Genomic DNA, 15,690 nt, shown 5'->3' on the forward strand with positions numbered 1-15,690 from the left:
CTCACTTACACACGTACAGTGTGTGGTGTATGAGCCTGTGGGAGGGCAGGGGGTTACGAGGGTTCCACTGCACAGAGCCCTGTCAGGTCCTGTCCTGGGTGAGATGATAGCTGGGAGAGGTACCATCCCGACTTCTTAGAATACAATTCAACTTGATGACACGATCTACTAATGTCAAGGTATTTAAGGATTTTTGGTTCACCATGTACAAAACACTGGATCAAAATTAATGGCAAATACAATACAGATTAAGTAACAAAACACATCACTGAGTCAAGAAGATTTAATTGAGTCAAATTTCCCCCAAAAGTTCACTTTTAATATTCCCAATATTTAGAATTGAGAGGCAGATATATACTAGTACAGGTTGAGGCAACAGTAGGTCTACAGTTGTTTGTATCAAAAATAATACAATAATCAATAAGTAATAACACAAGAATAAACTCTGTGTTTTGCATACTTACAACGATAAACCTGCTTTCGCCCCACTGAGGATAGGTCGCATCATTTTAGAAGGTACACACATGTCTGAAAACAATAATTTCTTGTGATTTTGTTCAGACTCATTTGCACATGCAAGAAAAGCCAGCAATGCTGACAGTGATCTCACTGACCCGTCAAATGTGGCAGGTACCTGAGAAGTCTTTGGGGCTATCTGGCACGGGAATCACTGATGGGAAAAGACGGGATAATACGACTAACCCACATACTACTTTCCTCTTCCAATATACTTGCATATTTTTAAAAATAAACTTATTTTGTAAGTTATTACATAATTTCTCAAGTTACAATTTCCAAGTCTAGAAGACCTTCCCCTATTAAAGAAGCTGTTGTTATTGAAACTTGGGTCCTTTTTTGGATTTTTCTCATGCACCGGTCCCTGATAAAATGCACCTCCTCACTACATACCCCTCAAACAAAGTTCTTGCAAAAGACAGCCTCACCATGAATTATGCTACAACTGGAAACCAGAAAAAAAATATTACTACAGCCTTTAGGAGCAAGTGTTACATTTTGGAAAAATACTGTCAATAAAATGTCCTGAAGAAAAATGCAGGACTTATTTTTAATTTTTTCAAAAGAAGAATAATGAGCATTTTTATATCTCAAATCTTTAGTAGTACAATTAATAAGAGTTTGAAGTCTAGAATTCTTCAAATCATTTAACTAACTTTAAATTCATGTTAAGTGAACAGTATTATTTCATTTTGTGAATATCTGAGCTAGAATTATTCTGGCAGCATACCCCAGACATGCTGGGAGTGGGAAGAGGAGGCAGCTACACCAGCCCCGATTAGTACATAGACATAAAGAATGAGAACTCAATCACAGCAACTGAAAAAAATGGTGCAACTAATCCTCAATGTGTTCTTCCAGCGCTGGAATATAATCTACTTAACGCTTCATTAAAAAAAAAGTTTTCTAAAAGAGGCTGGAGGTAGGAGGTTGATTATGTATAAAGAGCTAGAATGTCCTATTTTTCAAATACAGTATTATGGAAAAATTTGTGGTCCAATCAAGAACATAACTGTGGGGGAAAAAATAACATTCACTGAATGTGTTGGTATTGCTTTTGGGAACAGACAATTTGACAGGATGTGCTTAAAGCTACTTACTCCCTAAATGATAGAAGCCAGATGTGTGTCTGCCTACATCTTGGGGGGGAGTGCAAGAAAGAAAGGAGTAAAATTATATATATAATTATATGTATACTTATATAATTATATAACTATATACAAACTAAATATAGTAAAACTATATATACAAATATATAACAATGAAAATGATATATTTTAGTTTAGGAACATTAATAAAGTACTAAATATCTGTATCAGGCATTAAAAACTGCCCCAGGCTGCAATCACTAAAGCAAAGAGGAACTGGACAAAAGGGCTAAGTTGTTATTCCTTGCCATCCCCAGTAGTCCCTGTCCTTCCTGCTGGAAGACCTCATACTCCCTGCCTGTCCAACCCCCCCTCACCCCTTCCCGCTCTCCCCCTCTCCCGCCACCGACCCCACACACTGTGACACCTACACCAAGCTTGTTCTCCTTCAAAGAGCCCCATTTCCCCAAATCACACTCCTCTACTCATTCTAAACGCCCTTTCTTCTTTGCCTACGTTCTCTCTAGAAAGAAAGAAGAAATCTAGCCCTGCGTTATAGGAATTTAAGACAAAGTGCAAATGGTTTTTTTTAAAAGATGAATGTTATACAAAATTAGAAGGAAGATTTTTTAAAATCCTCACCTGAGCATATTTTTTCCATTGATATCTGAAGAAAGTGGAAGGGAGGGAGAGAGGGGGGAAAAGAGAGAAGGAAGGGGGGGGGGGGAGAGAGAGAGAGAGAGAGAGAGAGAGAGAGAGAGAGAGAGAGAGAGAGAGAGAGAGAGAGAGATCAATCCGAGAGAGACACATTGACTGGTTGTCACTCACATCCGTCCCAACCAGGGCCCGGGATCGAACCTGTAACCCAGGAACATGCCCTAGAGCAGGGAGGGAACCCGTGACCCTCTGGTGCTCTAATCACTCAGTAACACACCAAGGGCAAGATAAAGAAGGTACTTTTAATAGGGGTATCTCTATCCCACAACTTGTTACCTAAAACAGGCCAAGATCAAACCATTTTACTATTTTCTCAAATTTATATAAGGCCAGTGAGAAAAGTAGGTGGGGGAAGAGGGGAGAAGCAATTTTCTTTTTTGAGCCAACAGTATATACTTTTACATCCCCCCCCCCCCTGACCCCCCAGCCACTCATTTAACTCTCAGGAAAGTGATAAGTATTATTATCCCCTATTTATACAGGTTTAAGCTGAGGCTGAGAAAGTTTATTTATTTATTTATTTTTAATATATTTTATTGATTTTTTTTTTTTTTTTTTTTTTTTTTTTTTTTTTTACAGAGAGGAAGGGAGAGGGATAGAGAGATAGAAACATCGATGAGAGAGAAGCATCAATCAGCTGCCTTCTGCACACCCCCTACTGGAGATGTGCCCACAACCAAGGTATATGCCCTTGAATGGAATCGAACCTGGAACCCTTCAGTCTACAGGCCGATGCTCTATCCAGAGCCAAACTGGTCAGGGCTGAGAAAGTTTAATTACCTGCAGAAAACAGCCCAAGATAACCAATCTACTGCTAATAACTTTGTTAGTTTAACATGTATTGGGTATCTTTATATGCCAAGCATTATGCTGAAGACCAGGTCTCTATCCAGACTGGGTTTCCCAAATTGGACACTGCAGGGAGTGCAGGGTTAAACCCTGACCACATTATACAGTTCCACCTAATTTGGTAAGTTCCATGGACAAAGTTATGCACATCCTATATAATAAAGAATTAATATGCTAATTATACCGAACAGCAGAATGACTATCTGGATGGCCTTCTGGACAAAGCTGGGATTGTGAGGGCCATGGCAGCAGACCTCTAGTCTACAGTAATAAAAAAAGAAAGATGCAAATTGATGGTATCTTCGTGACACCTATCAGGAGCGAGTATGCAAATCAACCCAACAAAAATGGTGGGTTAATTTGCATATGTAGGCACTGCCCCAACCGCTCCAGGCCTCTGGGCAGCGTGGGAAGGTGGAAAGGTGGCTCTGGGCCGGAGCAAAAGTGGTGCTGACAACCAGGGGAAAGAAGGCCCATTCTTGCACGGATCTTTGTGCATCGGGGCCCCTAGTACTTTAATAAGAAAACACAGCATTGTGATGGATTAAAACTATGGCTTCAGTTCTCCCTGACTCCGTGTTCCAACTCTGGAGACTTTAAAAAGCACTTGTGAGAATAGGCTTGCCCGATCTCTCTTGAGCCTTAGCCATCACTAGGAGAACATATTCAAGCTACTTTACTGAAAAATAAGATACAGCAGAGCAAAGTCTCCCTGGTCATCCCAGCCAAGGCAGCCTAGATCAGCCAACACCCAGCCAACCCCAACATGCGAGCAAGCCCAACCAAATGAGCAGAGCTGCTTAGCTCACCATCTCAGTGTGCAAGCAAATAAACACTGCTGAACTCCTTTGAGTCAAAAAGTATCTGTTTGCTACGCAGCATTATGATAGAAAGATAACTGACATAAGTATAACGATGAACACTGTGGCTCTGGATTTAGGCTGACCAGATCATTGTGGCAGCCAAGTAGGCCATGTTTGTTCAAGCCACCCATTTCAATCAGGGCACAGGGAGTGTCAGGTGGCACTTCAGTTCTTTCTGGCATGTGTACTGCTGGCCAATTACAGGATTTCAGTGAAAATGAGTAAGTAAACTTTGATCAACCCGCTTGGCTAGACTGGGAGGCTTCTTGAGGGTAGGAGTAAGTCTCACTTATTTCTGCATGACGCGGTAAAAGGTTTACAGCAGAATGACCGAGCGGTATTTGCTGAATGAGGGAATTGTAAGGATTTGAGTTATCATTATTATTTTTAAAAAGTATACTTTATAGATTTTTTACAGAGAGGAAGAGAGGAATAGAGGGTTAGAAACATCGATGAGAGAGAATTATCGATCAGCTGCCTCTTGCACACCCTTTACTGGGGATGTGCCCGCGACCAAGGTACATGCCCTTGACCGGAATTGAACCTGGGAGCCTTCAGTCTGCAGGCTGACACTCTATACATGGAGCCAAAACAGTTTTGGCAGAGTTATCATTGTTGTTGTTGTTGTTGTTGTTGTTGTTATTATTATTATTATTTTTACCAAGGAAGCAACAGTGTTAAGACTTGGGTTTGATAAGACCATTCTAGCTGCACAGAGACCAGCTAGGAGCCACCAAGGCTGTCCAGGCAGAGGAAGTGGCAGCTTGGATTAGAAGAAAATACCCGGATTCAAGATAAACCCGGGAGGCAGACAAGAGAAAACGTGAGGACTTGAGGGCCTAAGGCAAGGGGGCCGCATTCCTTATTTATTTGGCTTGTGTTAGCCTTTGAGTTTGACATGTTTGGCCCAAGGAAGTGAAGGAACCAATTAAAAACCTAGGTTTGGGTTTGTGCTCCTGGATGGGCAAAGGCAACTTTCACTGAGATAGGAAATTCTGGGAGAGGAGAAATATTTTAAAAATGCAGACTCCTGATTAGAATTAATCCTAGTTTAAAACCACCATCTGGAACCTCAATCTAAAGAATCGGTAGCATCGATTTACCTGAAGATTAATGTTCCCTGAATATTAAAATATGCCTTGTTACTCTGGTAAAGTTCATTTGCCCTATGTGGTCGCACTGTTCTGAACGGAGGCTGGGCTGGATCTTCGTTAGAGAGCCAAGTACAACCCCGCTACCTTCAAAGGAAACTAAGCTTAAGGAGGAGAGGAGAATATTGCCATGTTTAAAACCAGTGTTAGAGATGAAGGATGAATCCCTCCCTGTTCTGCACATTTTCCAGAGACCTAAAAACTGACCTCGACTTTAGAACATTCCATACAAAGCATGAGCATTTGCTTGGCTCCCTCACACTCATCCTAAATTCCACATCCCTAGAATTTCCCCCAGTGCAACTATTTTTAAAAATCCAATGGTTTACAGTCATGATTCAATTACCCTCTTGAACATGGCGATGGCTTTCACACTGCAGTCTGTGTCCCCATGGAAGCACTGGCTTAGATTGATAACTGGTCTCCTTTCCTGAAGATCTTAGTCCTTAATCAAGCCCTTAAAAACATGTCCTGAATGAAATGAAAATGTTTATTTTACAATCGGATCATTATTGTATTTGAGAATGAGTCATTCTAGAACTTTCTCCAGGCTATGAGGCAGGTAATGTCCATTCCCCCAACCCCCAATCCTAGCATGTCACGCCTAAGTAATGTGTGCTCTTGGCTGCAGAGAGGCCAGCGTGTGACAGACTGGGATAGATCTGTGCACACCCATCAGTGCTTTCTGATGGTGGGTGAGCGGTGTTTTCATGTGTGCAAATGTGGCCTTTGTGAGTTCAAGGAGGAGCTCGGTGACTTATCGGTAATAGATGGTGCCTTTCAAAGGCCAGCCAAACACAGGGATCTCTTCCATCCCCAGAGAGCCACCACCCGTCTAGATCTGGCACAGTGAACACCTTAAAAAAACAGAACCTTTATAATGGCTGGGCTTCCCATATCTCCCAAACCCTAAACCAAAGGGAGGATGAATTCAGAATCTATGAAGTGTCAAGCAGGTAACATGTGTTCTTTTTATGAAATCCTAACTCCACACTGAAGCGTCACGGAGGAAAATTCTCTCCCGTTTATACACAAGGAAACTAAACCTCAGAAAGGTTGGGTGACTCGTTTATAATCACCCCGCTAGGAAGGGTTACCGTATTTTTCGGACCATAAGATGCTCCGGACCATAAGACGCACCAGTTTTTAGAGAAGGGAAATGAAGAAAAAAAGATTCTGAAACAAATAGTGTCCTAAAATATTTTATGTGCATTAAAACCCAACATCACAGTCATAAACACATGTAATCAACCCTGTAAAGTAAACAGCAGCATTTAGAACCATTTTAGAGCCGGGCAAGCACACAGAGACCACACAGAGCCGGGCAAGTAAAAAAACTTTTTTTTAAAAGTATATGTGTAGGCTATATTTGGACCATAAGACGCAGGGACTTTTCCCCCCTACTTCTGGGGGGAAAAAAGTGCGTCTTATGGTCCGAAAAATACGGTAGTCAGAGTTCAGCGTGTCTCTCTGCAGAGCCTGTACTCTGTGCGCCATGTTAACTTCCAACCACACCAGCTGGATCTTCTACTTGCCAATGGGGCTCTCCCTCTTCAGGACTAGATCCATCTCCTCACCATTGCACTAACCCGCCAGGCACCTCCCAGCTCCACTGAGTTCCTGCCTCACCACCTGCCCCTGACATACTCCTCTCAGTGATCACTCTGCTTTGTGATGCCTAAAGGATCCATCTAAGAGGAAACATTCTGAATTTTAAGGAATGATCCCCGTGTTGACTCACAACAAGACTATCAATGAATCCATTTTCCTTTTTTATTGTCAGTAATCTTTGGAATGCTACATAAACATCATTAAAATGTAAAACCTTTTTATTATCAGGCTGGATGGTTTCCTGTGAGCTAACATTTTGTAAGCTATGATACCGCCAGAGTCAGACAAATAGTATATATTGCAGGGGAATCTCCAAAAATTCCAAAAACCAATGGCTCCCAAAGACTTCCATCACCTCTAAGGGGCATCCCCTTAGAATGTTAAGTCTTTAACACATTGCAAGTGCTATTTCCTCCATCTATAACACTCTCCCTAATGTACATCAAAGACAATATACCAGATCGATGCTTTACCACCCAAATATGATTCATAATGAGTTCAGCTTTATTTAAAAGCAAATAATACCATGTTTTCTCTGCACCTTTTCCAGCTGTGAAACCAATTTCACTAAATGTATCTCTGAAGTCTCAACTAGGGCTAAAATGATTTAATTGTAACACTTAACAAGGAAAGATAAATATTAATAGATGTTAGACAAGAATGAGAATAAATGTGTGTATTTTTATTTTTATTTAATTTTTAAAAAATATTTTTTTTTTATTGATTTCAGAGAGAAAAGGAGAGGGAGAGAAACAGCAATGATGAGAATCACTGATCGGCTGCCTCCAGCATGTCCCCTACTGGGGATCGAGCCTGCAATCCGGGCATGTACCCTTGGCTGGAATCGAACCTGGGACCCTTCAGTCCACAGGCCAACGTTCTATCCACTGAGCCAAACCAGCTAGGGCAAATGTGTGTATTTTCAGATGTTTTCTTTAAAGAACTCGAGGTATCCTGGACATTCTCCTGAAAGTGCATAAATCATTTTTCCAGTAAAGGTCCACAAGCATCTCAAATAAACTCAAGAAACAGAAGAACAGAAGAAAGGAGACCCAAAGAAGATGGAAGCCCAGCTTCAGTAAAGAGGAGGCAAGTGCAGGGAGGAATGAACTTGGCAGTGCAGTGAACGGCTGCCCCCTGGGTCACAGCAGCAACCCCACTCACACTGTCATCACTCGCCTTCTATGCTGCTCCTCCTGCCAGTGCTTGGTAATCTGGTATGACCACAAGGAGAAAGTTCCTCTCCCCCGAGATGGTAAGGAAGCCCCTGCCCTTGGGATTTTTATCTTTCATAGAACTAGAGAATATTACTACATAGATGCTCATTTCCTCTGATACTGATGCTCCCTGTACATTTGCTTATGTTTCTGTTTGTACTGCTAGGCGTTATCTTTTACTAAAAAGCCCTATGCCTTGATTACTGGTGTCAGCCTGAGAATGTTCACCCTGAAATGCAAGCAGCTCCAAATCGCAGTGATTTCACTTCCTCATGACAGCTGTGAATTAAGATGGAATTAGTCCATGGCATTCTAAGGCAAATAAACACGTTACACTTTTAAGACAAATACATGAAAAATCTTTTCCTTACTAATTTACAATTAGTTTTGTCTGCTATAGGTATAACTTGTGTTGGATGTTTAAAAATGAGTGGAGGTGTTCTAACCAGGCAACTTGGGTTCTATCACATGTGATATTCAGAAGAAAACGCCAACTGTTCCACTTACGGCATCGCAAAGTGCCTGCTACTATAAGACATCGGCTTTCTGAAGATCCGAAGCCATCAAATGGGCTGGATTGTACTTGGAAGAAGCAAACAGGCGGTAAGGTACATTTTAGACATGAAGAAATAATTACATTATAACCAAGCATGTGCAGATTTCATAGAATGTCAGTAAAATACAAAAAAAACCAAAAACAAAGAACAAAATAAAAACCTCATTGCTCTTCATTTAAAACATTAGTTAACAAATAATGGAAATGTCTTCATATAATAAATGATAGTTTTCCATTTAAATCTTCACAATATTTATGCCAAGGGAAAAATGTATAGTTTTTACAAATACTATTCTCTTTAAATCATGCCAACAATTCCTACTAAAATTTACTGTAAGATAATTCTTAATCTAATTCTCCCCAGCCACTTAAAAAACATAAACATATGACCGACTCTAGTTAAAAATGTATATACCCCCCAATAAATTTAAATGTTAAGAACTACATTTATTTTTCATATATGCAAAAAAATATATAGTAATCATTACAGTGTATGATGGGATAACAACAGATGAATGTTGGGAAATGAAACTTTTTGTCTCCAATCACATTTTGTAAGAACTGATACTTATTTCTTATTGTACTTTTACTAGGGGCCCAGTGCACAAATTTGTGCACCTCGAAAGGAACTGTGGGCCATGAGGCTGCAGTGGGTACAGGGGTGCCCGCACCTGGCCCCTCCCATGGTGGCCCCAGTCTCCTGTCTGCTGGCAGCCCCACTCCCGCTGCCACTGCTGCTCCCTTGTGCTGATGGCCCTGGCCCCGCTGGCATCCAGTGACAGCTCAGAGTGACTGGGGCCGGCACCAGCAGTGGTGTGAGCAGGGCCATTGCTGGCAGTGGGTGTGAGAGGCAGCTGCCAACCCCGAATGCCTCTCAGGAACAGGGGGAAGTAGAAAAGCCTTCAGGGGCAATCCACCTCTGCCTGCTGGCTTGATATTCATAAACTGTCCCCCTGCCTGCCAGCTGATCACCCCTAACTTCTCCCCTGCCAGCCTGATTGTCCCTAACTGCCCTCCCCTGCCGCCTGATTTCCCCCTAACTGCTCCTCCCTGCCGAACTGATTACCCCCTAACTGCTCCCCTCTGCCAGCCTGATTGCCCCTAACCGCCTCTGCCTAGGCCCCTGCCATCGTGGCTTTGTCCAGAAGGACGTTTTGAAGATGTCTGGTCTAATTAGCATATTACCCTCTTATTAGTATAGATTATACAACTTCTGATTTATAAAATGTCTTCAAAATGTATAATTATGAGCAATTTAGTCACAATTCCCAGGTCATGAAGTCAGACTCCAATCTTCTTCCAGATAACCTTACTTTCATTTTCTCCAAATTTCATGATCAGTGACCAGGGGGATACTCGGAACTGCTGAGTACAGGAGCAGCCTGAAGTTGGAGCTAAGTGATCCTTTCCTGGGGATTCCAGTGCTTGCTGAGCGTCAGGCAGAACACACCTTCTCAGCCCTCGCTGTTCATCAGAATCCTTTGAACTTTTAAAAACTCCCAATGCCTGCACCCCACAGCACAGAGAATAAATGAGAATCTCTAGAGATAAGGCCTGAGCATTAGTATGTTTATAAAAGCCTCCCCGATGATTATAATGTGCAGTCAGCACAGAGAACCACAGGCATAAGAGACAGATGGGCGTTCCATCACCGTCAGCTTATTATTGTTAACCTGGTGAGCCAGTAAGCTGAATAGAGGAAAAATGAGGGGAAGCTGCCCTGGACGATGGATCGTGACAGGAGAGGCTGATAGATACAAGAGGACAGAGGCAGTGGCCAGGAGCTCCTCCCACCACTGTCCCATTCTGCACTCCCGTAGGATTCAGATTACCTGCAAAGTAAATGCAAGCAACTCAAGCCCAGAGCACAGTCTACCTGGGAGGCCCTAACACATTGCTTTTCTGGAGACCGATTTCCCATAGGCATGCCAGCTTTCTTCTGGGGGTACCCTTCTCATAAATAAACTAGCTCTCCACCTGGGGAAACTGGCCCATTGAAAAATGGAGCTCAGAAAAAAGACAAGTTGCTACATTACATTTTAAACCGAATCTTAAAGACTTCTTAGTGATTATGATGGGAGTTTTCACTTCATTTCACCCCAACAAAAATGTATTGCTTAACTTTTATACACCAGGGAATAAAGAAGAGAGAGATGAACCTGAAACAGTGCAGCACCAATGAGTTAACCACGTTGGTGGAGAAGGTGGATAGATTAAAAAAAGAACACATCATTCTGATACAGGCAAGGACAGAAATATATAGAGTTTCAAAAAAACAAAAACAAAAACAAAAACCAGAGAAAGGCTAGATAAAGTTTGTCTGGAAGGTTATGGACAGTTTCACGGAGGATCAAATAACTAAGCAGGATTCCGAAGACTAAACAGAAGTCCCCAGACCAGATAAGGCAGGACGGAACTTTTCTACAATAGGAAACAGTCCCTGCAAATGATCTCAGACATGGAACCGCCAGGATCTAAAGAGCATCAGCTCTGCTCTCTTTCTCCTGAAATAAAAAATGGCAAGGATCGCAAATTTGAGGGGAAGGAGTAAGCGTTTATGACAAACATGCTGCGTGACAAGAATGCAGCTAGTTTTTGTTTTGTTTTTATAAACTCAGATCCTATTACAAAGAAGAAAACCGAGGCTCAGATAAGGGCTACTTGAGCCATCCCCTGGCATTACCCTCTCCTGAGTAGTTCACTGCTTTGCTCGTATTATTCTTATGTCGATACGAATAATTTTTAATCATGTGTTCTATCAGTTGCCCTCGTTACATGGAAAGGATTAAGATGAATTACTGGTGTCCAGGGTTTTGGAATTGCCCACTCGGGTACTTCCTCATCTCCACAGTTAAATATTAACTCTGCTGATACCTGTCTGTGGAGCCTGTGTGTGTGTGTGTGTGTCATAAATGTAAGCCGTCTGGGGAGCGAGTAATCAGGAACTAATGTGAGCCATGTTGGAACAATCACCTTCAAAGTGAAAGCTTCAATAAAAGAAAATCTTTAAGAAGTCCAATACGGGAATTAAAGGATTTTAAAACAGCAGGGTGTTCTAACTCTGGAATCTGGAAGAACTTATAACTATAGCTAAATAGTTGTGTTCACTGTTTTGGCTGTATTTTTTAGGGCTAACCATTTTAGGACACTTATTTTTTATTAGACAAGGTTAATATGGGCTTGTTTTCTTGGCTACTTCTCTTGTATGAAAAGGTAATTCTTTACTATGTTGACAGGGGGCAAAACCTACAGTAGTTCTATGTAGATAGCATGTCAAGTGCCACTTGACAGCCTCCTGAATCGTGCAGAAATCAAATTAAACCCAGTCCAGTTCTTACTGTTGAGGGGTTTTACTTGGGCACTATTTGGCCAGGACAATAAACTCAGTTTTTCTTCAGCACGAACACACTGCTATCTTAGGTGTAACACTGCCTTCCTTGCTCTTAGATCTCTGTTCTCTGAGCGTCTGGCCTCCACCTAAGAACCTTTTAATAATTCTATTCTAGCTCTGTCTTGTACCACCTGACTCCAACGGGATGTTCTCTCTGAAAAAGCAAGTTGATTTCAGTTCCTTTAAAGTTCTGTAAAGTTAATTAACATTTGCCAAGCACTTTGAAGACAGCACATGTTAAGTGCCAAGAGTAATAATTATTTTTTTAAAAATAACATCACACAGGAGCTACCTTTCTATAATTCTTCCCCCCTGCATCTTTATTATTATTTTTAATCCGTGCCTGATTCAATATCCCCCAAAGGCAGGAGGCACACAGATAGAAGCATGTCGTTAGTATTTTCTTTCAAGTAAGTGCAGTCAGGCAAAGAATAAAGCGGCACTCTTCACGCCACATTTTGCTCTGTACAACTTTGAGGCATGGATTAAGCACATTTAAAAAGCACTACTTTGCCGGAACCGGTTTGAGGGGATAGAGCGTCAGCCTGCGGACTGAAAGGTCCCAGGTTCGATTCCGGTCAAGGGCACGTACCTTGGTTGTGGGCACATCCTCAGTAAGAGGTGTGCAGGAGGCAGCTGATCGATGTTTCTAGCTCTCTATCCCTCTCCCTTCCTCTGTAAAAAAATCAATAAAATATATTTTAAAAAATAAATATGATAAAAAGCACTATTTTGAATATGAAGGAAGCCCTGCACCAAAAAGCAGCTAGGAGGAAACGGAGCCGTGTTAAGTCCCAGCACCGACTCTCAGAGCATTGTGATTATGGCCGTAATCCCCATAACAGCCAAACCAGGAGAGGTGGTTAGATCCTCTGCCCAGACACCCTCTGTTCAGCCTCAGCACTGCGTCGCTGCGACCTCACTAACCACGCCCTGGGAATCAGCCTATTTAGGTGTATCAAACTGTCAAACACCGTAATTCAGATCGGCCGATGGGCCGTGACAACGTAACGGATTATGTAATTGACTAACACTTTAATAAAGCACCTTTAAAAAGATGAGCTCTCAAAATACAAACTCCTAGTAGATCCAATAGTGAGAACCTACGTCTTAGAATCCAGAAGAAACTCAGTGATTTCCTTGTAGGTAGGGATGCCCTCCCAGCAGCCGGTGCTCCTGCATGTTAAGTCTTCCCGCCCTGTGGCCTTCCATACGGCACATCTATGACATTTATCACGCTGAGTACGTGGACGGTGGTTGTTTATGGGGCTCAGGGCCCTTGTGGAGGAGGTGAGGAGCTCTGCTGAGACAGCGCACATCAGGAGGCTCAACTCTAGAAATGTTCTTAGGAGGCTTCACTCCTGGAGAGGATGGCTCTCCGCATTCAGCTTGTCACAGCCCTGAGAGCCGATCAACAAATCTGATTAGCATAAACTGCCTACTGGCAAAAGCAGAACTGAATTGTTTAACTTTCCTCTCACTCTGATGATGAATGTCACAATTTTTAAAAAAGATTTTTCATTGATGTTGAGAGAGAGAGGTAGGGAGAGAGAAACATCAAGGCAAGAGTGAAATACTGATGGGCTGCCTCCTGCACAGATCAAGCCAGAAACCTGGGCGTGTGCCCAGACTGCAAACAAAACAGCAACCTCTAGGTGCACGGAACCACACCGAGCCAACTGAGACACGGTGGCCAGGGCTTTTTAAGAATATTTTAAAGGATGGTCAACTGCTTTAAAGGAAATGAAAACATTTCACGTTCTTAGGTATATTTAAAAGACAATGTTCATTTTTGCAAGTTAGCATTTATTTAGCTTTTATCTGTAACTATCAGGCATTTCCTAAAACTATAACCAAATGTTTAAAAACTCAGTGAAAAGCACATGGCTTGTAATGATCTGTGAGAAATACTACTACTAAGAGTTCAAAGTAGAACAGAGCTAAATGAATACAACTTTAAAAAGTATTTACCCCTTTAAGACTCATAAAAAGCAAGCTTCTGAATTAGTAAATGTTAAAAGATAAAATTAAAACTAATTCACATATTTCAATAATCTAAAACACTGCAGATTTGAAATTAATTAATAAAAATATCCTGAAATCCAAGAAGATGATACAATTGCTACCTGTAAGTGTGGTGATAGTGTTCTATAATATGCAGGATGGCAATTAAACTTCCCATAAAGTCACTATTCCCACCTCTTTTAAACTCCTAACAAACCCATCGGAGCATTTTCACAAACTGTCCAGCAAAGCTACGAATGGTTGCACACGTTAGTGCCAATCTACAGAGGAGCCGGCAGAAAAGAAAATTTGCACGAGGTCATTCATGGATGGAGGGCAGAAAGTCCATGGAAAGGTGAGAGAAATCACGGTGCGGCATATTTTGTCTGGACAAGCAAGATCAGTGCTGGGTTGGTCCTTCCCAGTAAGCCAAGGGACTGCCCACTTCTTAAAGTGCCCATTCACCTAGTGCATTTTCCAGAAGTTTTTATAAAGTGCATGCATAACAGCTACCTGTTTTGACAAATATGCAAGTACTAGAGGCCTGATGTATGAAGATTCGTGCAAAAATGAGCCTTTCTTTCCCTGGCTGCCGGCACTGCCTTTGCTCTGGCTGGAGCTGCCTTTCCGCCTTCCCATGCTGCCCAGAGCAGCTGGGGTGGTGCAGAACGCCCCTGGCCACGGCCACTCAGCACCTGCCTTTGCAAATTAACCCACCAGCTTTGTTGGATTAATTTGCATACTCCTTCCTTGATTGGATGGTGGGTGTTACGAAGATATGGCCAACTAGCATGTTACTCTTTTATTAGCGTAGATAGCTTGTCACTTGGCACTTTCTGGGTTACTTCTTGAAAAGGAAGTCCTGTTTTCAGCAATGATTGAGAGACAGTAGTCTTGCCTTACCTGCAGTTTCCCTTTCCATGGTTTTAGTGCTCCAAAAATATTATGTGGGAAATTCTAGAAGTAATTCAAAAACTTAAAACTGCACATGTTCTGGGGAGTGTGGTGAAATTTCTTGCCACCCTGCTCTGCCCCACCTGGGAGGATGTGGATCATCCCTCTGTCCAGCGTACCCACACTGCATATGCTACCTGCCCGCTAGCCTGTTAGTGGCATCTCTGTGCTACTCCTGTGGTAGCACAGAGCTTGTGTTCCAATAACCCTATTTTACTTAACAATGACCCTAAAGTGTAAGAGTAGTGATGCTGGCAATTCAGACATGCCAAAGAGAAGCCATTCTATTTTACTATAAGTTAATCTCTAGTTTATCACAGGTATGTAAGTACAGGAAAAAACATAGTATATATTCCATGGTTTCAGGAATCCACTGGGGTTCTTGGAACATATACCCCATAGATAAGGGGAATACTATTGAATATAGACAAGGGCTTCTAAGAGGTGAAAACTGGAAGAGTCGAGGACGAATTATAGGTAGAAATAGCTACCACCCAAGCCATCTAAGAGCTTAAAAGTCTTCAAAATAGTAAACTAGAGGAAAAGTTAACAGGGAATTGTATATCACAATTCAACTGAAGGGAAAGATAACAGAACCTTAGTATGTGAAAACTGGGATTCCGCCCCGCCCCCCCCATTGATTTCAGAGAGGAAGAGAGAGGGAGAGAAATATCGATGATGAGAGAGAATTGATTGGCTGCCTCCTGCACACCCCTCACTGGGGATCCATCCCACAACTCAGACATGTGCCCTGACCGGGAATTGAACCTTGA

General features: G+C 42.1%; 1 protein-coding gene across 1 annotated transcript in view; it reads right to left on the bottom strand.

Annotated features, from left to right (window-relative positions):
- Positions 1-4,727: 4,727 nt before the first annotated feature.
- LOC123652175 (translation initiation factor IF-2-like) overlaps positions 4,728-15,690 on the bottom strand; it is a 163,307-nt gene continuing 152,344 nt past the window's right edge. The window contains exon 3 of the mRNA XM_045580297.1: positions 4,728-6,041. Within this exon, the coding sequence (XP_045436253.1) occupies positions 5,922-6,041 (120 nt within the window). The 3' untranslated portion in view covers positions 4,728-5,921. The remainder of the gene's footprint in view (positions 6,042-15,690) is intronic.

This window comes from Pipistrellus kuhlii, unplaced genomic scaffold, assembly GCF_014108245.1.
Source record: "Pipistrellus kuhlii isolate mPipKuh1 unplaced genomic scaffold, mPipKuh1.p scaffold_m20_p_12, whole genome shotgun sequence".
In the NCBI taxonomy this organism is placed as follows: Eukaryota; Metazoa; Chordata; class Mammalia; order Chiroptera; family Vespertilionidae; genus Pipistrellus; species Pipistrellus kuhlii.